At 32.1% G+C, this 25423-nt stretch overlaps 3 protein-coding genes across 4 annotated transcripts; 1 reads left to right on the top strand and 2 right to left on the bottom strand.

Moving 5' to 3' along the window:
• Positions 1–8891: 8891 nt before the first annotated feature.
• On the bottom strand, positions 8892–10491 carry LOC107913651 (divinyl chlorophyllide a 8-vinyl-reductase, chloroplastic). Its single transcript, XM_016842302.2, has one exon. The coding sequence runs from the start codon at positions 10304–10306 to the stop codon at positions 9071–9073; it is 1236 nt and encodes a 411-aa protein (XP_016697791.1). The 5' UTR covers positions 10307–10491; the 3' UTR covers positions 8892–9070.
• A 260-nt stretch (positions 10492–10751) lies between these two features.
• On the top strand, positions 10752–12666 carry LOC107913648 (uncharacterized). 2 transcript variants are annotated; one of them, XM_016842298.2, is made up of 4 exons: positions 10752–10979; positions 11073–11210; positions 11427–11675; positions 11901–12666. In XM_016842298.2, the coding sequence occupies exons 1-4, from the start codon at positions 10908–10910 to the stop codon at positions 12156–12158; spliced, it is 717 nt and encodes a 238-aa protein (XP_016697787.1). In that variant the 5' UTR covers positions 10752–10907; the 3' UTR covers positions 12159–12666. The 2 variants fall into 2 exon arrangements, with proteins under 2 accessions (XP_016697787.1, XP_016697788.1); XM_016842299.2 differs by lacking the exon at positions 11073–11210 and having other exon boundaries at positions 10791–10979.
• An 843-nt stretch (positions 12667–13509) lies between these two features.
• Positions 13510–15910, bottom strand: LOC107913647 (uncharacterized). The gene is made up of 9 exons (XM_016842297.2): positions 15661–15910; positions 15478–15560; positions 15077–15249; positions 14780–14873; positions 14553–14663; positions 14357–14446; positions 14149–14234; positions 13956–14020; positions 13510–13812 (listed from the first exon to the last, which is right to left on the bottom strand). The coding sequence occupies exons 1-9, from the start codon at positions 15815–15817 to the stop codon at positions 13703–13705; spliced, it is 969 nt and encodes a 322-aa protein (XP_016697786.1). The 5' UTR covers positions 15818–15910; the 3' UTR covers positions 13510–13702.
• Positions 15911–25423: the final 9513 nt, after the last annotated feature.

Below are 25423 nucleotides of genomic sequence, written 5' to 3'. Positions count from 1 at the left end.
CCATAATCAATTTCGAATAATCTAGGCATATTCAATTATATATTTAATTCATGTCAACCTACATTCTTGCTTAATACTAAATTTGTGTAAAAACAACCATTTCACTTGAGCCAATTTAAAACATTCACATTTCATAATCATTACTTAGCTAATTTAAGCATATTACATCATTGTATATAAATCATTCAATCCATAATATATTTATATAATATTATGACAGAACCTAATTTATATCAACTAGCATACCCAAATATGAAATATAACCACTCCATATATGTCTCATCATTTTAATACATCTTATATTCAAATATATTAGCACTTTATAACCAATTTTTCTAACTACACCTAAGGCCAGACATATACCCACTATTACATTTTACTTATTAAACAACCAAACCATTTTAGTAATTACCTATCATTATAATATAAGTTTACAAATACATGTCATAGACATATTAAACAAAACATTAAAACCGAACATTACCACACACTTATGCATATAACATGTTATATTATAATCTTTAGCCACAAATACCATTATATCAATTGAGTCATAAACCAAATCATCAATATAATGAAAATATCAAGACCAAATATTATAGGTACTTACAACTTCAAATCAAACATAATTTAAGACTCCAATGTCTAACATAAACATGATCTAATTTGATATTCATTAACAAAACATGTCTACCAAATCAAACATAACCTTAACAACTATGGTTCTTATATAATAAGCTAAGGCCAAATTATAAAAAAAAATTCAATAGGCATGTAATTAAGAGTTCATAACCTAGCCGAAAATACATAGGTAAGGACATCTTTTCAAGTCAAATACTCAAAAATATAAAGACCAAAATCAAGCTTTCAACTACAAACCATAACCGAAATCATATTCTATTGAAATCAAACAAATCATACACATATATGGTATAATTTCTAATACCGATCCATACACACACATTCAACTTAATATCCTCCAATACACGTACATTCGACATTTAGTTCATCTCATAACAATCCAACACAAATGCATAAAAATTATATATATTGGTATATATATAAATATATACCTAGCATAAAATTATACTACATCCGAATATAGTTAATAGAACCTCCATTTTTTTATATATATATTTTTTTACCAAATACCAATACTAAAGTCAAACAAAAAGAGATATGCCATTTTTGCATGGCTTTTTATGTACGTAACCAAAATCAGACTGAAATACATACTAGCTTATACATGCCATAAGTTTAAAATGAAACTTTCAAAAGTACCGAAAGTAGACGATAGTGTGATTGACTTCAATGATGATCCCCGAGCACGTAACGACCTCCAAAATCTATAAAACAATGACAAATAAATATACCACGTAAACTAACTCAGCTTAGTAAGCCTTTAGCAAATAATTATATAACAAATAATTTCTTAAGCAATTTATCAAAGCCAAGCATACACATGTACAAACGTTACTAATACATTTGAAAATCTCTAGCCACTATTGTCTTGACTAATCAATTATGCACAAGCTTCAAATCATATATCACTAATTAACATAAAGTTGAATACACTTTTTATATACACACAAATACTCATAATAACATTATATATCATTTTGTTATACCAACCAACTTACTTACCAAAATTTTCAAATAGCTAATTAAACATCACATTCCTGATCATTTTAGCTCATTAATCTCACTCGATACTACTTCGGCGTAAAGCCCAATAAGCACAAATCTTAATATGATACACTGGCACGAAGCCTGCTAAGTGTAAAGCCTGATATGGTACACCGGCATTAAGCCTACTAGGCGTAAAGCCTGATATGGTACACCGACATTAAGCCTGCTAAGCGTAAAGCCTAATATGGTACACTGGCATTAAGCCTACTAGGTAGATAGCCCGATTATCACTGATACAAAATCGATCTCACACATAATTCATATATATATAGGAAGTTCTAATCTTTCTTTAAAATTCATACAAAACATTTCAAACATCGTGTTTCAATAAAATCGAACTTTTACTCAAATTTTACAAACCCTTATACATTCGACTAACATATGAAAATTCCTACAATTATATTCAGCATATATATTTCATATACATTCTAATTTAACAACATTTATTTGCTAAAGACTTACCTCGGACGATGAAAATTAGAACAAGACGATTAATCGACAACTTTGGTTTTTCTGAGATCTAACTCTGATTTATTTGGTTCTTGATCTATATGTATTCAAAATAAACTAATTTAAATATAATCCAATTCAATTAAGTCCAAAAACACATAAATAGACAAATTACCATTTTGCCCCTGATATTTTACAATTTTTACAATTTAGTCCCTAGTGCATAAAACACAAAATACACAAAATTTGTACACACTATGCTAAGGCCGAATGGTCCTTGTCTTAATACAAGTCCACACATTTCATTTATTTCACATTTTATTGCCTCAAAATTTTATTTTCACAATTTAGCCCCAATTACTCAAATTCACCAAAAATTCAAAGACAAAACATATTAATCTAACACATATATTTCATATTTCATCAACTAACATCATAAAACTCAAACATTCATCCATGAAACATTTCAAAATCATCATCAATTCACAAAATTAAGACATGGGTTTTGAAGTATTCGAAGCAACGATCTCAAAAACGTAAAAATTATCAAAAACCGAACAAAGAACTAACCTTAATCAAGCTTCAACATGGCCGAATATTGCTAGGTTTCCTTTCTTTTTCTTTTGTTTAAATTCGACTAAGGAGAAGATGATAATGGCTTTATTTCTTTGTTTTATTTAACATATATTATCATATATTTTAGTTTACTAATTTAACCTTATATAAATAAACATAACATATACATATTTTAAGGTTAATCTTGTCCTTTTCCGTCCACTATCTATATAATGGTCTAATTACATATTTAAACCTCCATTTTATAAATACAACAACAATTAGGTACTTTTAGATTTAACCCCTAAATTTTTATTTTACGCGATTAAGTCGTTTTCTTTAATCAGTCACTCAAACAACAAAATTAAAACACAAAAATTTCACTCAATCAGATTACACATAATAAACACATAAAATAATATTAAAATATTTTTTGACTCGGATTTATGGTCCCAAAATCACTATACCCGATTAGGGTCGAAATCGGGTTGTTACAATGATATTTAGATTTGAATATTTGTTATTTAAATTAATAAATGAACAATTTTATTATGTAAATTGTTTCAATATGTGTCGTAATACTCCGTAACCTTAATCCAACGACGGAGACGGGTTAGGGGTATTACATTCTACCATAAAAAGCTTTAAATGGAGACATTTTCAAACTGACATGATAATTGTTGTTATACACAAAACTTGAATAACTCTTTTAGACTGGCCATCTGTCTGAGGGTGGAATGCAGTACTGAATTGCAGCTTGGTTCCCAATGATCCCTGTAGTTACCTCTAGAATATTAAAGTAAATCTTGGATCTTTGTCTAAAACTATGGAAGATGAAATTACATGTCAACGCACTATCCCTGAAATATAGAGCTCGACTAACTTTTTTAATGAGTAAGTAGTGTGCACTGGCAGAAAATAAGCTGACTTAGTAAGTCGATCTACTATCACCCAAACTAAATTCTTCTTCATAGGATTGAGAGGTAGCCTTGACACAAAATCCATAATAATTCTATCCCATTTCTACTCTGGTATCTCCAAAGGATACAACTTACCTAAGGGAATTTGATGCTCTCCTTTAACTCTTTGGCAAGTTAGACAGGTTGTAACATATTCTGTGATTTCCCTCTTCATTCCAGGCTATCAGTATAAGCTTTTCAAATCTCTATACATTTTGATACCTTCAAGATGGAGTGAAACGGTTCCCTGGTGAGCTTCCCTTTGTAGTTCTTTCCTTAAGCCACTCCCAGCTAGTACATACATTATTCCCATGAATCGCGGTTCATCATCTTTATCCAGACTAAAATTTGTTGCACTACCAGAGATCATACGTTGCTTATACTTATCACACTACGCACCCTTTATCTGTTCTTCCAGAATTTGAGATAGAAAAGTTGGCTTAACATTTAACTCTGTTAATAACGATCCATCATCATCCATACTCACTCTGGCTCATAGAGATGTTAATAATGCCATTATTTATCTACTCAATGCATCAGCCATAACATTTGTTTATCCAGGATGATAATTTATAGCCAAATCATAATCCTTTAAGAGTTCCAACCAACGTCTTTAGTATAGATTCAGATATTTCTTTGACGTCAAATACTTTAGATTCTTATGATCAGAGAATATATGACACTTTTCTCCATACAGGTAGTGTCTCCATATCTTCAACGCCAATAATATTGTTGCCAATTCCAAATCATAGGTTGGATAGTTCTTCTCATGAAGTTTAAGTTGATGTAATGCATAAGCTATAACTTTACCCTTCTACATAAGCATACATCTCAGCCTATTCAAAGATGCATCAGTATAAACAATATACTTAATACCAAACTTTGGCTGTGCTAAAACTAGAGTTTCAGTCAATACTACTTTCAAATTCTCAAAACTTTACTAACACTCATCAGTCCTTTCAAACCTTTCTTTCTTTTTCAACAATCTAGTGAGAAGAGTTGCCAACATTGAAAAGCCTTTCATAAACCTTGTATAATAGCCTACTAGCCCCTATGATAAGATTCGAGTATGGTGTGTCACTACTTAAAATCAAACTAACTCCAAAACATTTTTGGGTGGATTCCACTCAAGTACTGCTTTCACCTTATCATGATCTACTTTAATACCTTCAGCAGAGATCACATGGCCCAAAAAATGTACTTCTCTCAACCAAAATTCACACTTATTGAACTTGGCATATAACTAATTTTCACGCAATATTTTCAACACAGTTTTCAAATGTTTCTCATGATCAGCTTCATATTTAGAGTAAACCAAAATATCATCAATAAAAACCACCACAAAATTATCCAAATATGATTGAAACACTCTATTCATCAAGTCCATGAATACTATAGGCGTATTAGTCAAGCCAAAGGGCATTATTAGGAATTCATAGTGGTCATACCTTGATTGAAATGCAGTCTTAGGCACATCATCACTTCTGATCTTCACTTGATAATATCCAGATCTCAAATCAATCTTAGAGAAAACTGTAGTCCCACACAACTGATCAAACAAGTCTTCAATTCTAAGCAGATACTTATTCTTCATAGTTACCTTATTCAACTAACGATAATCTATACATAGGCACAGTGCTCCATCTTTCTTCTTCACAAACAGAATTGGCGCACCCCATGGTGATACACTTGGTCTAATAAATTTCCTATCCAACAAATCTTGCAACTGTCTTTTCAACTCTTTTAGCTCTACCGGTGCCATTCTATAAGGAGTACGAGAGATAAGTGTTGTACCAAGTTGCAATTTAATTGAAAATTCTACATCCCTCTCTAGTGGCATCCTTGAAAGTTCTCCTAGAAACATATCTGGGAATTCATTTGCAATTGGAACTTGATTGATGTCCTTTCTTGTCTTAGATGAATCCATAATGTATGCCAAATAAGCACCTACACTTTTAACTATTAATTTTTAGGCAGATACAGTAGAAATTATCTTGTTCACCAAACCAGTCTGTACGTCAGGTATTAAAACTTCCTTACACTCAGAGGTTAACAGTTGTACACCTTTAACACGACAGTCTACCATAGCATTATATCTAGTCAGCCAATCCAATCCTAAGATAGCATCAAACTCATAAAAACCTAGTAACAACAAGTCTGCCAAGAAAATGTGCTCACCAAACACCAACAGGTAATTCTTTATCAACTTATTAACCACAATAATTTGACCCAATGGATTAGTTACTAACACATTCATTTCAGAATATACAACTTCAAAACTTAAACCTTCTACAACCTTAGTACAAATATAAGAATGAGTGGATCCTAGATCTATCAATACATATATATTATTTTCGAGGAAATAAAATTTACCCATTATAACTTATGGTAGATCAACATAATCCTTTGTTTTCATTACATACGCTCGGGCGGGCACTCCAGAACTTGGCTTACTAAAATTCCTTAGTGCTTCCTACACTAAGCCAGACTTTGCTGTCACTCTAAATCTAGTCTCTTGCTAAAATGTTTGATGCCTACGAATAGATTGCTTTGTACTTGCTTCTATTTTCTAGGGTCAATCCTTAACCAAATGATATTTGGATCCACATCCAAAACATGTCCCAGAACGTCTCCAACATTCTCCTCATTGGTTTCTTCCACAATGTTCACAGTTAACATTTCTCATTACTCTAGACCCTCCAAAGCTTGCCATAGAAACAGTTGGTCTACTAAATCCTTCTCGTCTAAAACTCGTAGGCTATGAATCTCTTTTTAAAGTTGAAAAAGTTTGATCTCTGAGCTATTTAAAATTTATTAAAGGTGGAGGGCTAGACATTCCCCTCTTCATTCTTTCTCTTTCAAAATACATGCTCCTATCTTTAATAATGGTTTCCATCTCATAAGCTTCGATTGTCATAGCTGCTAAACTTTTACATTTAAAAGTTGCTACCAGAGCGTGAATTTCATCTCTTAACCCTCACTCAAACTTGTTACACATTTCCTTCTCTGATTGGAACATGTTCTTAGCATAACGACTAAGCCTTACAAATTCTCGTTCATATTCTATCATAGACATTCTTCCTTGTCTTAGATACATGAATTATTTCTTCATCTGTTTTACATACATCTAATACTTACCTTTCTCTGAACTTTTCTAGCAAGAAGTTTCAGTCAATCATCTCCTTAGGAGTTACACTAATCAATGTTTCTCACCACTGGTAGGCTTTTCCTTCTAGCAAAGATATTGCACACAAGAGACTATCTTTTGGTGTACATTTTAATTCCTTTATCACCCTAAAAACCTAAAACAACCAGTGCTCAGCCACAGTGGGATCATCACTCTTATCACCCATAAATTCTTTAGCACCCCTCTTTCAAATTTCTTTCATAGATTCTACTTTAAGTGCAATTGCAATCGGAACTGGTGGTGCAAGTTGTGCTAGGCGAACCACTTCTGGGTGTGGTTGATGAGGTTGTTGAGGCTGGGGCACTTGAGTATTCCCCATAAATTGGTCAAACATCTGTGTCATCATCGTAAAAACATTCTTGAACACATTTCTAGTAGCTCCCAAACTAGCTGCAAATGCCTGCTCAAGAACCACGGGCATAGGACTCTCAATTTCTTCTCCAGTCACATCTCTAGATCCTTCAGACATCTTTTTTTCCAACACTACAAAAGAATTCAGATTAGTTTAACACACATAGGGACTAAGTCAGAGGCGTATCATGTATGATGGCGTATGACCTAGCCTTTGGTTTTTCGAGAATCGACTCAACCTTGGCTCTGATAACAAACTTGTAACACACCAAACCCAACCCTATGATAGGATCCGAGTATGGTGTGTCACTAATTGAAATCAAATTAACTCCAAAATATTTTTGGTAGAAGCTTTTAAAATTTTATAAAGTTATAAATATAAACCATTTGATAGTTGTTGCTTTACTCAATTTAAATGGAATCATTAATAGTTTAAATAATATTCAAGCCATTTTGGCGTATAAGTGCAAATATAATAATTTCATTAAGCAAAATATATTAATTTAAAACTTCATATTGATACTTAATAGGAGTATTTGTATTCCAAAATACTCTAATGTGCCACCCCCACGAGTCATGCATGATATAAACACAAAGCAGTTGGCTCACGATAAAAGCAACATTCTGGCGTAGTCCTTCTAACAAAGGCTTCCTTCAATCAGCAAGCCTAAGAAGGAGAAAGGGTAACAAAGTAAGTTTCATGTTTGAAGGAAAGTGATTCTCAAAGTAAAGTTACATTACTAAAAAAAATTGATTTTTTTTAACATATGCAATTAAATTCTTAAAATGTACTCTAAAATTAAGTATATTTTCTTTCAAATTTAATGCAAGTTTTGACTACCTCTCTCTATTTTTTATTCGAAAGAAGAGTAAATAATTTGATCACAATTTTCAAAATTTCTATTTGCATACAATCATTTAATTTTTAACAATTAATAAAAAAAAATTGATTAGAAATTCCAAGCTTTTTACAATTATTTGATTCTTAATAACTATATATATTTCTAGATTAAGAAAATTAAGACTTTTAAGCTTTAATAATTTCACCCTAGCGGTCTTTTCTTTTGATGCAATTGCATTGAGAAAAAGAGTATGATATTTATTGAATTTTGTTTGTTCAAAAATATTAAGAGGAGATAAATTGGGATTTTAAAATTCTTCTTCTAAAATAAGAAAGATAGTAGAAAAGATTTGACATAATCGATTTCTAGTGCTTGAGCCTCAAACGTCTTCTTCCACTACTTTAGGTTTACCCGCTAAAGTTTTTGTTAATTCACTATTACGAATAACTAGCTTTCAATAACAATGTATAATCTTTAAATCCTCTATATTTTACTTAATGTAAGATAAAAACTTTTTTTTGTTATCCTTTTATAATGGCTAAGACAGAGCCACTGTAATTTTATGGCTCAACTAGAAAACATTTCCCTCGTACAAAGGTAAGGGTGTTTGGTTTAAACAAAAGAACTATCTTTAAAGTAGGTTTTTACAATGTGTAAGAATGATGCTCTCTAAAAATATTTATAAGAGAAAGATAAAAACAATGAAGAACTAAAGTGATTTCTTTTGATTGTGTGTCTCTTGCTTCTTGGAGTGTTCTTCCTTCTTGATTTCCTTCGAATATCATCTTCCATTTAGAAAATATACAAAAGTCTTGAAGTTTTTATGATGGTACAGATAGAAGTAAATGTTGCACACAATTCAGACAATAGAAACAATTCTTTATATTCCATAACAATGGCAGTTTCCAAGGTAAAATCTTTACAAATACAATGTGGGATTCACTAGTTTTAGATCTTTTTTAAGGTTAGGGAAAGCTGCTTATACCTCAAATCATGTTCTAATACAAAACTGGTTCACTCAATGAAGCAATCAGCTTTCAAAAGATGGATTGTTCACCTAATTCCTGACCAGCCATCCCTTCCCTCAGCACTCTCGCGAAGAACTCTTCCAACGTATCGGTTCCATAGCTCGGTGTTTTCTCGGCACTGTATTCTCCTGTTTCGGGATCCAAAATCAACATACTTTCGGCAGCGTAATATCTTCCGATTTTACCAAACTCAGCGGCATCTTCCATTGAAGGGAAGATCTTAACAAGGAAGTCGAGAATCCCAATGGCAAAGTCCATGATCCCAATAGGCACTTTCAAGAACTTTGGTTCCTTCCCTACAAGCTTAAACAACATCTCCCCTTGCTCCAATGGTGTCCATGCCTTCCCAGGACCGCCTATCGGCAAAATCTGATTAATCTTATCCTCTTTCAAAACACAATCTGCAATGAAGGAAGCCAAATCTTGTTCACTAATTGGCTTACAAGCACATAATTTGCCATCACCAAACATCACATAAGGCTTTCCATCTTTCACTAAGTCAACTTGACCCCCTAAACTCTTAAAGAATGCAGTTGGCCTAACAATACTGTAAGTAAACCCGTCATCTCCTTCGGCTTCTTTCATCAATTCGGCCTCAAATTTCAGCTTAGCTCGCTGGAATTCGAGGAGGGGTTTTTGGACACAAATGGCAGATAGCAACACAAAATGTGAAGCCCCGAAGTTCTTACCAGCAACAAGGCTGTTCTTTGTAGCTTCATAATCAATTTTCCATGAATCCTTAACACCACCAGTACGGCTAGCAAGACAAGAGACAACAACATCAATGGGAAACCCTAAATTTTTCACAGATTTCTCAAAAATGTCTAAATTGGTGACATCAGAGAAACATACATTAGCTCCATTTAAATCACTCAAAGTATCTTCCTTGCTGTTTTTGCCTCTAATCCCACTTCTTTCCCTAGCAATGGCTATAACATTAAACCCTCTATTGATCAACTCTTTCACCACAAATTTCCCAATATAACCGGTAGAACCCACCACCAAAACATTGATGTCTTTTGGGTTCTTGTTTCTAAATGAAGCTGATACAGCTGTTTGAACAGGCTTTGTTGCTAAAGCTTTAACAAGTTTAAACCTTTCTACATTAAAGGGTATTGATTTTGAAGTAAAAGGAGCTGGTTTTACCTGGATTTGATTGATGAACTGAGAACTGAAACGTGTTTTGTGAGTTTGGGACTTTGGTGAGTGAACAGTGAAGGCATTGAAAGATAAACAAAGTGACATTTTTTTTCACCTAAGAAGAGAAATCTGGGGAAACTGGTCTTTGTCACTCGAAATTAAAGAGAGAAAGGGAAAGAAAATGTGGGAACATTTGAGGTGAATGATGAACGAGATTGGGGGTTTTCATGGTCAGTAAAGTTCCTCCAGCCAAAAGAAAAATCTAATGAAGATTGGTGGTGGATAACATTGGTGATAGCCCCAGCTGAAAAAGAATTATATAGAATTGCTCATTTTCTCCATAGATAGTGATAAATATTAATTTCATCCCCTGAACTTTTCAAACTTTCTTTCTTAGTCCCTGGGTCCAATGGGCTGTCTGTGGCCAAGAACTGAAAAGGCCTTTTTATATATGCATATGTAGTGTTATAAATATTAGGCCCAAAAAGACCATTAGCCCAGGGACAAATCTTGTAGTTGAAAGCTGAAACGACGCTGTTTCATTCATATTGTTGATTACAAGAATCAATAATAGGTAAGACTGTCTGATTCTTAACTTCAATATTCACTTGAAGAAGAACACAAATTCCCATACGAAAAATAAAATTATATTATCAATCATTAATTTTTATCTTTCAGTTTTAGCCGATAAAAAAAAAACAAAACCATGAATGAATCTGATTATACATACAGTTCAATCCCAAACGATGTAGCTCTCAAAATTGCTTCTTCCCTTGAGGTAATTTGCTTCCTCTTCATTTCCATCCTTTCTTTTCTTCTTTCTGGGTATCGGTGGAATCTAAACATGGTTTCCGGGTCGTCTGGTTTTTAGGTGACTGATCTTTCCTGCTTGAGTTGTTGTTCTCGGGTCTGGAGGGATTTATGGGGCTCCGATTGTTTATGGGAACCCTTATTTAAACAAAGATGGCCTCTTTTATATGAAGATGTCTTGAAAGACCCCGACTTCAAGGTTTTTTCTTTTTTAAGTTTTATTTATGGTAATTTAGCTTTGGAATTGTTGGTTTTGGCTTAATTGCAATGGGTGTTTCGAGTTCTTTTCCAGTTTATCATTCAAGTTGAAACTATTAGTGTTGAAGTAAATACATGTAATTAAATATGTTAGGCAAATTCAATTGTTTGTATTGATATGAAAATTGTTGAGAAAAAAAATTAAAAATGATGGTAGGGTTGGAGGGGATTTTACATAAAGCAGCACAAGGAGATGAAGGATCAAGCTGATTCGGTTGTTAAATTTGTAGAAAAATGTTTGCAATCCGAATCAATCCAGGTCAATGACTATCTGAAAGCGATTGAATGCCTGAAATTGATGGGGTTCGGGTTTAAAGATGTTCAAATGTTGCTGCTCAAACCAAAGCTGAATGTTTTGCTTAACCTGGTTGGACTTCATTACTGCCTTAACATCCTTAAAGTGCCGGTAACTTTTCATGTTTTATGTATTTTTCATGCATTTTTTTCTTGTATGCTTGTTTTGTTTACATTGTGGAATTAGTGTTCTTAGATGGTCACAAGCGCGGCTGAAAGCTAAACCAGTGTGGCTGCTTTTAGATAATGGTTTCTCTATAGATTTTGAATCTGTATTTCTAGATATGTTAATGCTACACATGTTAGAACTAAAAAAATTATGAATGATACCGAGCAGGCTTCGGATGTCATGGAAGCGCTCAATAGTAGCAACATTAAAAACCGCCAAATTTGTATCAAATGGTGGAAGCTCGGCAGATGGTTCTATGGATTCCGTATGCGGGATGAATTCCATTTCCGATGTCTCTCTCTAGAAGATCTTGCATCGTCGAAAGACGATGAAGACGTCCTGGGGGTGCTTCAACGAGGAGCCATTCATGAGGTTTTACAAGTTCAGATATCCATTGTTAGTTCCAGAAGCAATGCCTGGGCCTAATTAAAGCTTGCAATCACCAGTTTAAACAATGGGGAGAATAAGGTAAAAAAATCATAGAGGTCTTTGTACTAAGAGTCAGATTGCAATTTGTCCCTTTTACTCAACAAATCGGCAAATTAATCACTGTACGTTAGATTAAAAAGTAAATTGATCATTCTGTTAAAAATTCAATCCATTTTACAGTTAAAAATTGATCTTTATACGACTATATAAGGTACAAGGGGCATATCACTGTTTGATTATTTTTTAGCGATACCAGTTTTTAACAGTAGAAATGAATGAAAATTTTAATAAAAATGACCAATTTGCTATTTGATATAGTGTACAAGGACTAATTTATTTATTTTTTGAGTAGAGAGGGTAAAATGCAATCTGACACTTGGTATAGGAACTCCATAGTATTTTTACAGGCAAAACAATGAATAAATGATCCGCAGATGTACAGTGTTTGTGTAAGTTAATATTTATATAGATCTATTGCAGACTAATATATAACTTTCTTTATCAATTTTATTTGCAATTATTTGATCTTTTACTAGCCTCCACACTCTTGGAATTCGGTATTATAAGCTTAGGTTACTCGGACTCGTGTTTGATTGATAGAGACAAGAACATGAAACAACAATTTATCAGATTTCAAACAACAATTCAGATTGTTAAAAAACAACACCTAAAATCTGAAGAAAGTACAAAAAATTCAACCCAACAGCATGTTCTTACAAATGCTGCCTCCAAGACCTTACCTGCAATGGGTCAAAAGAGACAATGGAGCTCGAACTGAAGCTTTTCAACGGTAACGGTACACGGTATAACCAGTAGGTCGCGGTTGCTGCAGGCAGACTGCCATGAGAGCTACGGCTATGACTAAAACAATGAGAAGACCAGTGAGATCTAAGCCACCACCATCATCAGATTCCATGCAACAAAATTTCCCCATTGGAAGTGAACTTCGCTGTTTAAAGCTCAAATCTTGTTTGTTTGTGAGTTTAACATTATGATTGAGATGAAACATATAAAAGAAATAGAAGAATCTTGGGATCTGCAAGGTCAACTTTACATGGAATATTTTATTATTGAAGTCGGTTTCTTGGAACGTAGCCCCAACTCATCTTTAATATTTAAAATTTGTCTCCTCATCCTTAATTTATTCGTTGCTCTTTGGGGGTCTAAATCCTATTTTGCTTCACAAGATTGTCATTAATGGCTTACAAAATCTAAAAACACACTAATTTGTTGTTCTACTCTTTCATAGGACTTGAAAAATATAATTCCAGCACCAACATAACTCAAGTATGTCCTGGCAATGTGGATTACGCGAGTAGTTAAACTGGAAGAACAACTCGACTGAAAGTGTTCCAATGTATAATTTTTTTATTAATAAAACTGGTGTGAGTGTTCACTGTATATGAACAAGTATTTGCCACAACCTATTGGAGAAGTGAGAAAAGAAAAGAGGCACAACAGCATGCAGGCAAAAGATTCCCTAGCAAACTAAATCGAGTTTCTTCCATGATAAATCCCGGCAACGAAGATGAAGGTACGAGTTATTCCGAAACTCCGAGAAAGTGGGCAAAGCTAGGATATTTTGGCTCCCATCCTAATTCCTTACGAGTATTCGAGTTGTTCAACTTCTTGCCCAAAGGATCACTAGTGCCTGCAAGTATACAACATATATCAGATGATGCAAGTTTTACATATCAAAGAACTAAAACCAATGTTACCCGGACTAGGAGAACCATAACCCCATACCCATATTAAAATATATTCTAAGGTTAAGAAATGTAAATAAGAAACCACCTGTAAAGCCTTGGAACTTTTTGTCGAATTTCCCACTTTTATCAACCAAATCCATTACTTCTTGCCTGCAGAAAAAGTAACAGGGTGTTACCAACTTGAGAAGTCGGCAAAATAAACAATTTCGATAATAAATAGCATTGCAAGAAATATATTGACACAAGCTGTCATATGTGCTATTGTAAAAGAAGACAACCTAGACAAAGGATGATTGTCACAACCCAGGAAAATCCGACCCCGAAGTTTCTTCTTCAGAATAGTGACTGAGAGGGAAGCTGCATCCTGTGACACCAAGTATACAAATCGAAATCAACATTCCAAGTACCAAAATGAATTCTGCAAATCTCGAAAGAGAAATTGTCTCTACAAACGAAAAACAAATAGAGATGTAAATGAATTTTCACCTCATAGTGTATAAGATTCAAGATGTGATCAGGACGAGCATCAACGGTCCCCTTATGCAACCAATAGGAATGTGCACCTCTATCCATTTTGTATAAAATGTTAAGGTTATCATGAAAGCAATATCGGTGACATCCACAAGTCTATGAAACATATAAACACATCTCTTTGGTAATTTAAGTCCAAGAAAAAGGATATATATAGTCCAGCCAACCTAACGACACAACCGTCAAATTCCAGCACCACTTTTTCAGCCTTGAGAAGGGCATCTGTTCTAGGGCTTCTCCCAATCGGCACAGTTGGTGTGTCCTGACAAGAAAACAGGTGGTGGTAATGGATATTAATGCATCCCAATATCATGAAAATTTGGAAGAACAATAATAAAGTGTTATATGCAAACAATGTTTTATGTTAGATGTAAATACCTCATCACAAGGTCCATTGTCATTGCAATCATATGGTGCAGAGCTCGATGCGAATACAAACGAACCTTCACCATTCCAGCTTAAAGCAGCCAATCTGATAGACTCAAAGCCAAATCGATAACACCAACTCAGTTCGTAGAGACTAAATAACCAATCAAGATTTTGTCACTAAAATTCCAGATCAAAGTAAGTTTTGCCGAAGTTCCTCCTAGCTCATATATGACTACTACCATACAACACCAACATGGCTAGTGACTAGTGAGTGACAATTCGCCATGAAAATCTTCAAAATGTTACCTAATATCACCAGCATAATCTGGGGTTTTTGAAGGAGGAGCACAAAAAATCACATAGGGGAACTTCTGATCTGTTTTAGTCTCCTTCAAAAATGGATTAATCCCCAGTGAGATTAATTCATTGTGGTGGTCTGTCGTCACAGTCTGCCCGTAAATTTGACATCCAGGATGTTCCTGCTTCCACAAATCATGTAATTCACACATATGGCTAAATGGCTAGACCCTACCGATTGAGTTTTAGTTCAGTTGGCACCATTGCTAGAAATAGACATTGTAAAAAAGGGCTAAACCCTATCAATTAGCTAATTCTTATCATTATTGAAGAAAACCCTTCAAATTTCAACCCCAGAAACTACAATGAATGATGATGTTTAGGCAATCAAACAGTTGGTTTGGTTTTACCTCCCTCCATTTTTCAGCCACCAAGCGACCAAGAACACCTGGTCCCACAATTAGCAGATCATTCTCTCCCACCATTGCTTTCCCTGCCACATTCAAACAAAAAAAAAACGAAAATCCCAGATTAAATAAAAGAAAAGTCACCGCAATTTGTAAAAAGAAAGCAAAAGGGAAAATCAAATAGACCAGAGGTGGAGGAAGCTGAGACTTGAAGAGAAGAAGAAGAAGAGAAGTTGAAGCTTTGGAAAATTGGGATTGGTTTCTTGAAAAAGGGTAGCGATGAGGAAGAGATTGAGTTTTTCGAGAGAAATATGAAATTACTGACGCAAGAAATGGTTCCCATTTACTTAAAAAAAATGGAATTAAAAGAAAAGGGACTATGTCTTTCTCTTCTGTTCTTTTTTGAACATAGACAGTCTGTCTTACTCTGCCTGTCAATTTTTTATCATTTTATTGGTCCTTTAGTTAAAGAAAGAGGATTTTCGTTCTTGGTAAGCACCAATGATTTTATTACGCGTGGTATGTGGGTAGTATGTCAGAATGTGATTGGACGTTTTTTTGTTTAAATTTCTGAAAGGTGCTTTTACACTTTTCGATTTTAAAATTTAATTTTTATACTCATTAACAGCAAGTTTGGTTCGCTGTATTGAAATAGAAGCGTAATGGAATAAAGACGTAATAGCAAATTAATTATTTGGTTGAATGTAATGGAATAGATGCGTAATATTATTCTTGTGTTTGGTTGAATGGAATGGAGGTGTAATAGCATAAGGAAAAAACTAGAATAACTAAAATGCCCTTAGCAGAAATTTGTTTAGATAAATGATTATTGTTATTATTATTAAATTTTAATAAGATTATTAAAATCAATAATAAATAATTTAATCATATTTTAACATAATTATTATTAAATATATTTTAATTAAAATATATAATTTAATACAATTATAAATAATCAATATTGTTATATGAATTTACTCAATTCATAATTATGATACTATAAAATATAATTTAAGATAATTATTATTAAATATATTTTAATTAAAATATATGATTTAATAAAATTCTTAATAATCTCAATATTATTATATGAATTTCCTAAAATCATAATATATGATAGTATAAAATATAATTTAAAATAATTATTATTAAATATATTTTAATTAAAATATATGATTTAATAAAATTTAAAATAATTATTATTATTAAATATAATTTAATTATATGAATTTGTATAATTTAATATAATTATTATTAAATATAATTTAATAATAATATATAACTTCATCAAATTCTTGATAATAAATTTTGTTATATGAATTTATATAATTTAAAATAATTAATATTAAATATAATTTAATAATGATATATAATTTCATAAAATTCTTGATAATAAACTTTGTTATATGAATTTATATAATTTAAAATAATTAATATTAAATATAATTTAATAATGATATATAATTTCATAAAATTCTTGATAATAAACTTCGTTATATGAATTTATATAATTTAAAATAATTAATATTAAATATAATTTAATAATGATATATAATTTCATAAAATTCTTGATAATAAATTTTGTTGTATGAATTTATATAATTAAAATAATTAATATTAAATATAATTTAATAATGATATATACTCGTTCAAAATTCTTGATAATAAATTTTCTTATATGAATTTATATAATTAAAATAATTAATATTAAATATAATTTAATAATGATATATAATTCATAAAATTCTTGATAATAAATTTTCTTATATGAATAATTAATATAATATAATTAATAATATATATAATTCATAAAATTCTTAATAATAAATATTTTTATATGAATTTACTAAAATCATAATATAACTTGAGAATTATATTCTGCATAAACATGTGATTGTCTTATATTAAGAAAAGGTTAGAAGAAAATAAAATTCTACAACATAATCCATACGTTATATAGTTTTACAACATCAAAAAGTTTGAACATTGATTTTTAATGGTCAGAAAAAAATCTTCTGACTCATTCCATTCGCGCAGCATAAGATAAACTAAAAAAAATGAGCATTTGAGTTGGATGATCTGAAATTTTACTCAAAGCTCGATACCGCTCATCATCGGTTAAACCTTCAGTTTCCCATAAGGTTGAATATAAATTTGTAGCTTTCTCTTGGATGATCTGGAATTCTTCAGACTTCTGCTGAACTACCACATCGGAGGCAATACTCCTACTGATTTGATCGCCAATGGCCCGCATGTTTTCGGCCAATAAAGTGGCAGCCTCATTAAATGAAGAAGACATATTATCACGAGCATCAAATTTCTTCTTTTTCTTGTTTGAAGATGAGGAACCCCCTTGGTCTCTATCTCCTTGCGGCTCCGTACCAGAAACATCCATGTTGTCCAAAGAGACGTCAGCTTCGCAATCATAGAATGTGTTTCTCTCTTCACTCATATCTGTAGGAGGTACATCCTCAACATTTATTTCTTCAAGAACATCAACAGCTGTTTGAGCATCTTTCCCAGTCGTTCGATCTCTTGCGTATATGGCAGTAAGCTGGTCGTAGTAAGGGAAAGTACAATGTCTGAATTAAGCGACTTCTTTGTGACTCTAAAAAAAATGAGGAAATCATATTAATTATAAGTTTGGTAAAAAAAACAAATAAAGACTTGAAATACATTTTACCTTTAAATAGGAGTCCCAAACTGCATCTTCAGCAACAACGAGCTGCCTATGCTCGTCCCAACCAAAACTGCTATTGTTTTGGCCATTAAGCATGTCATAGACGATTGACCATTCCCTTTTTAGTAACCTAATCCTCGATTCAATATTTGGTTTCGCCTTCAACATTGCATTTGGTAAAGCCTTTTCTAGCATTTTTTCCAACTCGTTCAAATAACCGGCTTTGAACCCGGTATCAGCATTAAATGTTCCAACATTGTGCAAGTCCACCATGCAAGAAACCAAGGCTGCATCTTCTTCTGAAACCCATTTTCTTTTGGTTCCTCGAGAAGCTTGAGAAGAAGCATGTGATTGTGGAACACCTGACATAATTATCTTAAGAAAAAAAAACAAATTAACATTATTTACTATTTTTAATATCATGAATCAAAAGGTGAACAGTTTATAAAATTATATCGTTAGTTCAATATCATGAATCAAAAGCTTAATACTAAATTTAAAATTATAACACATGTTGAATGAAAAGAAATTAAATTATAATTTAACAAGTTTAGTACAATACAGAAATCAATTCAAACACCACCAAAGTTTCATAAACTAGATACATAAAATAACATCAACAAATTAAGTCAAACTCAATTTGTCCCTAAACCTAACTAATTTCTAGATGCTTGCCATTCATTGAACATTTGGTTGGCTAGTTCCATCCTCCAAGTAGCCCAAGCATCCGATGGATGAATATTTTCGATATTCGGTTCATCGTCATCCACCACATTACTAGGTAATCCTTCTCTCACATCTGCTTCAATAGGATCAATACTCATATGGGTTCGAATAAAATTATGGAGCAAACAACATGCAATAATAATTCTATTGTGCACCCTTACAGGATAGAATGATGGACTCCTAAGTATTCCCCATCTAACTTTTAATAACCCAAAGCATTTTTCAATAACATTACGTGCTGAGGCATGCTTCATATTAAAAAACTCTTGCGGAGAACTTGGCTGATAACCCTGACGCCACTCGTTCAAATGATATCGCTGTCCTCTAAAAGGTGCAAGAAATCCCTCACAATTTGTGTATCCAGCATCAACTAGATAATAACAACCTATAATTTTTTTAAATGATTAATTCAGCACAAAAATTTTGATCTTAATGAATAATTCAAAGTCCTATAACAATCCACTTTACCATGAGGAACTTTTAGTCCATGTCTCCTACTAATGGCATCTCGAAGACCCGTCCATCAGCAACAGAACCTTCCCAACCAGGAAGAATATAAAAAAATTGCATATCAGGTGTGCAAACACCTAGCATATTTGTTGCTATGTTACCTTTTCACGTTCGATATCTAGTTTTATCAACTGTTGGAACCCTAATCTTGATGTGGGTTCCATCAAGAGCACCTAAGCAATTCTATACCACATGATATAAAACCTTGAGTTAGAATACTAAATTTAAAATTAAATCAACTAAATGTTGTACAAGCTATATATACAACTCAGTCCAATACCTTAAACCATTTCCACATTGTGTCAAAAGAATTAGCTGTAATTGGCTCTGGCTTTTTAAATAACACATCTTGTAAGCGTATGACAGCATTTAAAACATTATGAAATGATCTGCTAATTGTTTCCCCGGATCTACTAAAGTGATGCTTGATAACTCGATTTTTTAGGTGATGGGAGATGATATGTAAAAACATTGCCACTTGCTCATCAACAAGCATGTTTCTTGACGACTTCAATCCCCCTAACGATTCTAACATCTGACATAGTTTAAAAAAGGTAGTTCTATTCATCCTAACTTGTTCAATACAAGTCTCGTCACTAGCGTATACAAGCCTTTTCACATAATCTCGTTTTGCATAAAAATCTAAGGTATAGGATATAATCCTTGGTCTATAAGTATGTAGGCTAAGGCTGGCACCCATTCTAAATAAGAACCAAATCGCAATTCTACAGATTTCCAACCATATTGTCAATGCAACACCAATTCTTTTACGCCTCACACTTTGTGCAATTAAAGGCAGACGAGCCATTACTGCAACATATTAAAAATAAAACTCAGTATCAATCCCCTGAAGTTGCAATTACACATTATCAAAACTTAAATTGTTAATATATTTACCTAATGTGTCTCAACATTTCTAAAAACTTAAAAAGAGAAATTGTAAAATTAGACCTTCAAATTAGTTAACTAACTATTAAATAAACATTATAAATGTTTATTTAAAATTTATTTTTTAGACTTTAGATATGCAAAATTATTATAATAAATCTCAATTAAGATATCTTTTTCAATTAATAAAATAGTTAATTCATTCAATTTTTGTTGAGATATTGTTAATCTTCAGTAAGATTTTATCAATTTAATTTTGAGAACATTTTCTCAGTTGATGCAACAAAAACATGAGTAATTAACATTATACGCATTTGAAAAGGAATAAACTTTTTATGAATAATTATGTCAATTGAGTGTCATTTTATAATTTGATAATTTCTTTGAAAATAATATTATAAGCAATTCGAATTAAATAAGAAATTTGAATATTATTATCAAGTATAAAAATTTGCATTAGCATTTTAATCGGTTAAAGTATCTAAGCTAATATTGATGTACCAAATTATATTAGAAATTAAAATATAAAGATTTAATCTTAAATTTGGACATTATATAAGCATCGAAATTGAAATTTGATTGTTGATACAAATTTAAAAACAGAGAGCTTATTATCTAAAAAAAATCCTTGTAAAATAATTCAATAATTATTTGAGTCTTTAATAGAAAACAACATAATTAACCCTTAATCGAATATCTACCTCTAGCTCAAGTAACTCATTTACAGCATTTCATTTCAAAATCTAAAGAATAACATAACTATATCCTACCATACTTGCAATTAATAATCCCCAAAACAAGCAGGAACCAGAACATATCAAGAACAATAACAAAACAGACGCAACAATTTACAGTTTCATCTTCTAGTCACTAACAACAAGAAGCTAATATCTAAATTGAAAAAACAACACTAACAACATTTTCCATTGTAAACTCTTTCAAACAACAGCAGAGTATCACAAAACTGTCTGAATTTAAATGGCAACTTACAACTCTGGATCAGTCATTAAGCTAACTTAGAAAACAAAGCCGTAATTGCTCACTGCCTCAAGTCTGCAGTTAAGCCTGGCGTTCAAAAGTTATGGAATCCAAAACGCACAAGGTATAAACATCAGACTCTGATTTTAGAAGACATTTAGCACAAGACACAATTTTAGAAGCAGATTTTAGAGGTTAAACCAGAATTCACGAAGCGCACAAGGTATAAACATCAATAAAGTAGAAGCTTATTAACTTTGATTACATAACAAAGGAAAAGAAACAACAATCTTCCATGTATCAGATGTAAGATATCTATCAAACCCAACACCATTCCACCTAAGCTAAGCAAACTGGAATCAAATCTAGCCAAAAGAGCAGAGCATTACTAACAACAAAATATAAACAGACCAAACAGACCAAGACGCAACAACAACTAAAATTATGCAAATAATATTTGTTTGGAATTTGATTTCAGATTTCAGAGCCTTTGGAGAGCTAATGACAGCTTCTGGTCTAAGTTCTATTAAAAACTATGCCTCTACTTCTAAACAATCATATATGTCTAATTCTAAACAATCATAAAGCTCATTAGCATGCCAAAGAACAAAAACAAAATATCGAAAGCAGTTAAGTAGGAATAGCAAGGGAGAGCAGATTCGTCCCCTCAAGTTTCTCTTCACAAATCGCAGAGGAGTTTTACTTGGGGAGGATATCTTCAATTAAAAGAAAATTAAAATTTTATTTTCACTCTTCTTTTTGTTGTTACCACTTCAGCTTAACCGGCTTTACTTCATTATCAAAGATTGTTTGGGGATTGGAAGTAGTAATGGGGGCGTAAATATAGTTGAAAGTTCCAAACAGACCAAGTCGTAACAAAAACAAAGAATTTGATACTCTGGAAAACTAACCTGTAACCAGGGAAATCGGGGAAGAGTGCGATGAACAACAACCTGTAATGAGAAAAGGGAAATCGATTAACTGAAACAAATAATGCAATACAGGCAAGAACCGAAACAAAGATTACAATTATTTCAATTTTTTTTCTTCAATTTTCTGTAATAAAACTATTTAGCCCTAAAATTATGTCTTTCAATCGAACATACAATACAAACTTTGGAAAAACCTCTGGAAAACTAACCGGTTGAATGCAAATCGGGGAAGAGTGCGATGAAGAAGATGTCTGAAATGAGAAAAGGGAAATCGATTTGGGTTAGTGAACAGTGAAAATAAAACAACAAATCGGTTCCTCCTTCTTGATAAAATGAAGAAAATCAAAGAAACCCTAAACTCAAATTGATGACGGGCTGAGTGGAAGGGAAAAGAAATTACCTATGCAAGGAGGCGTCGGTCAGAATGTTGAGGACGAGGGCAAAAAACGAAATAGCAGAAAAGGGGAAAACGCGGATTAGGCAATCGGGGATGAAGGGGCGTAATACCTATTACGCTTCATAAATGCATAGAGGCGTAACCGATTACACGCGGAATGGGGTTACAGCGAACCAAACGGTCGTTTACCAGTGGGCCCGCTGCATAGGGGAATACGCATGCATTCCCCCCAACCAAACGCGTTGTAAATCTCTATATCAAAGATAAAATAGCTTTTTTAGCCATCAATATTTATATTCTTCTATCAATTTGGTCATTAAGTACATAAAATTTTTAAATTTTAAATAAAAACATAAAATTTTAGAAACTTATAGTTTTTAAAATAAAAAAATTATAGTTTTCAAAATAATAAACAGTTATGAAAAAATTTTCAAAAAAGCTTTAAAATTCAAAAAATAAAAAAATAAAATTGATTTTAAGATATAAAAATTCTAAAGCTCAATGTTATCTAAATCGGATTGAACTAGCCAGTCGGACTGGTTTGACCGAGAACCACCTAAGGTATCAATCTAGAGGTAAAAAATCGGTTGACCTGCTAATGGTACAAATTGGTTGAAAATGCAATTTAACCGATTTCGAATTCATTTGACTAATGGGTTTCCAGAACGGCTGATTATTTAACAAATATTATTAAAGAATCTAAAATATTATAATATTATAAAATTATAAAAATCGGTTTGATTGTTAGTTCAATTGAATTTTTAGCATGATTAAATTAATATGTATCGGTTCATATTAACCGGTTATTAAAATTTTTAAAAAATTTTAGTCCCCAACATTGATAATTTTTGTCAATTTGGTTCATACCCTTTAGAAGTATTTTTTTAAATAAAAAATTCATAATTTAAACAACATAAAATTTTAAAAATTATATTTTAAAAAATATATAAAAATGAAAAATAAAAATGGTTTACAATTCAAAATAAAAAAATAAATTAAAATCTTTTAAGAATATAAAAAATTACAAAATTTAATGTTATCTAAACTGGACCTATTAGACTAGGAACTGGCTGGGTATTGATCCAGTGAGAGGTCCTGAGTTAAAAAAACATGTTAAATTGGCAGTTGACCCGATTTTTATAAATTTTTATTTTTAATAATTTATTTTATTTGGACCGATCGTTTTAGGAACTAATTGGTTAGACCAGATAGGAATCGATTCAACTATTGGTTCAACCAATTTTTAGCTTAGTTCAATTGGTTTGTACTGATTTGCAAGTTAACCATTTTTTTTTACTTCTCACTGGATCAAAACACTAGTCGATTCCTAGTCCGATTTAGATAACATTGAATTTTGAAATTTATATTTCTTTTAAACTTTAAAGAGTTTTTATTTTTCCATAATTTGTTACTTTTTAAAAAATGTATGATTTTTAAATTTTTTATGTTTTTTATTTAATATATGAAAAAAATTATTTTTATGTATTTTTAAAGGGGAAGAACTAAATTGATAAAAATACAAATTTTGAAGGTTAAAAAAATTATTTTACATTTGACATCTTTAACTTTAACGGCAAAAAGAGACGGAAAGACCAAGATTTTACATGGACTCATTGTGTCGAAATTAAAATATAAAAACTAAATTTTAAATTTCAAAAGAATATAGAAATATTTGTTGTGGAACTTAGACTCGTTCTGCACCTCCCTTGGCCTCAAGGCAAAATGTTGTGGTTTCATATGTTAAATACTCCCTTCTTTATTAGACTTAAGTTGAACAACATAAAGCGCGAGTTTGAAGTCACATTGATAGAGGGTTGCGCGTGGACCAAGATCGAGTTGTCAAGTCATAGGAAACGTCCTACAAAAACTATAGACACTTGGATCTGAAACAGAAATAGAAAATTAACATTAGCAGCAAAAGATCTATAAAGAAACAACCCAAAACAAGAAAGAATCAGCCAAGAGTCAAAACACTTATTAATAGGGTTTCTTGGAAGCAAAGAAACCAAAATTTAACTCAGAAAGACTCCCAAAAGCTGAATGTTTATTTACGCCAAAGAATGTTGCCAAAACAGATTCTTGAAGCTTGGAATGGCTGAAAACACAACAAGAACAATCACACCAAGTTAATCAACAATTCGGCACAAATAAAAATAATTAAAGAAGAACAAACAGCAAGAAAGATAATTAAGTCCTAAGAAGCCTTGAAATCAAGAAAGATTTCACAACTCCCTTCAAACGGCTCGAATCTACCCTCCAATGTAAAAACACGGCAAGAAGAAGGCTGAAGATGGTTCCCACAATTAGAAAGATTTTTAAAACTACTTCTAAAGAAAACTCAAAAGAGAATTCTTGGATAAACTCAAAGAGAATTTTCACTAAAAAAAATTTGAATTCAATGTAATGTCTTAAGGGTGGCCGGCCAAGCCATACATATAGGCCTTCTAACTACTTTCCTAGCCCTACTAGGAAAACTAAAAAAAAAACCTAATTGTTGACTATCAAGGGAATTTCGTCCAAGGCCTTTAAATGGGCCTCTTGGACTGAATTTTTACATAAAATTTTATTCATAAGGTTTAAAAATTAAAACTAAGTATTTTAAAGAATTAAAATTTAACAAATTGGGCCACTTTGACAATTTGGCCTGATTTTCAACTAAGTCTAATTTAAACTTCTTGGTTGGGCTTGGAACATCTTATTGGGTCGTATCTTCAAGAACTTGGGCTTGTAATCCATTCTCTCCCAAAATTGGTTCGTTGATGCTCGTAACTGAGATCCAATGCGCCTTAACTGCAAGATTCGGTTTCTTGGACCAAGATTTCCAAGATTTGAAATCTT

This window comes from Gossypium hirsutum, chromosome D10, assembly GCF_007990345.1.
Source record: "Gossypium hirsutum isolate 1008001.06 chromosome D10, Gossypium_hirsutum_v2.1, whole genome shotgun sequence".
NCBI classification, from domain to species: Eukaryota; Viridiplantae; Streptophyta; class Magnoliopsida; order Malvales; family Malvaceae; genus Gossypium; species Gossypium hirsutum.
The sequence above is the reverse complement of the archived record's forward strand: the minus strand, read 5'-3'. Positions and strand labels throughout refer to the sequence as shown.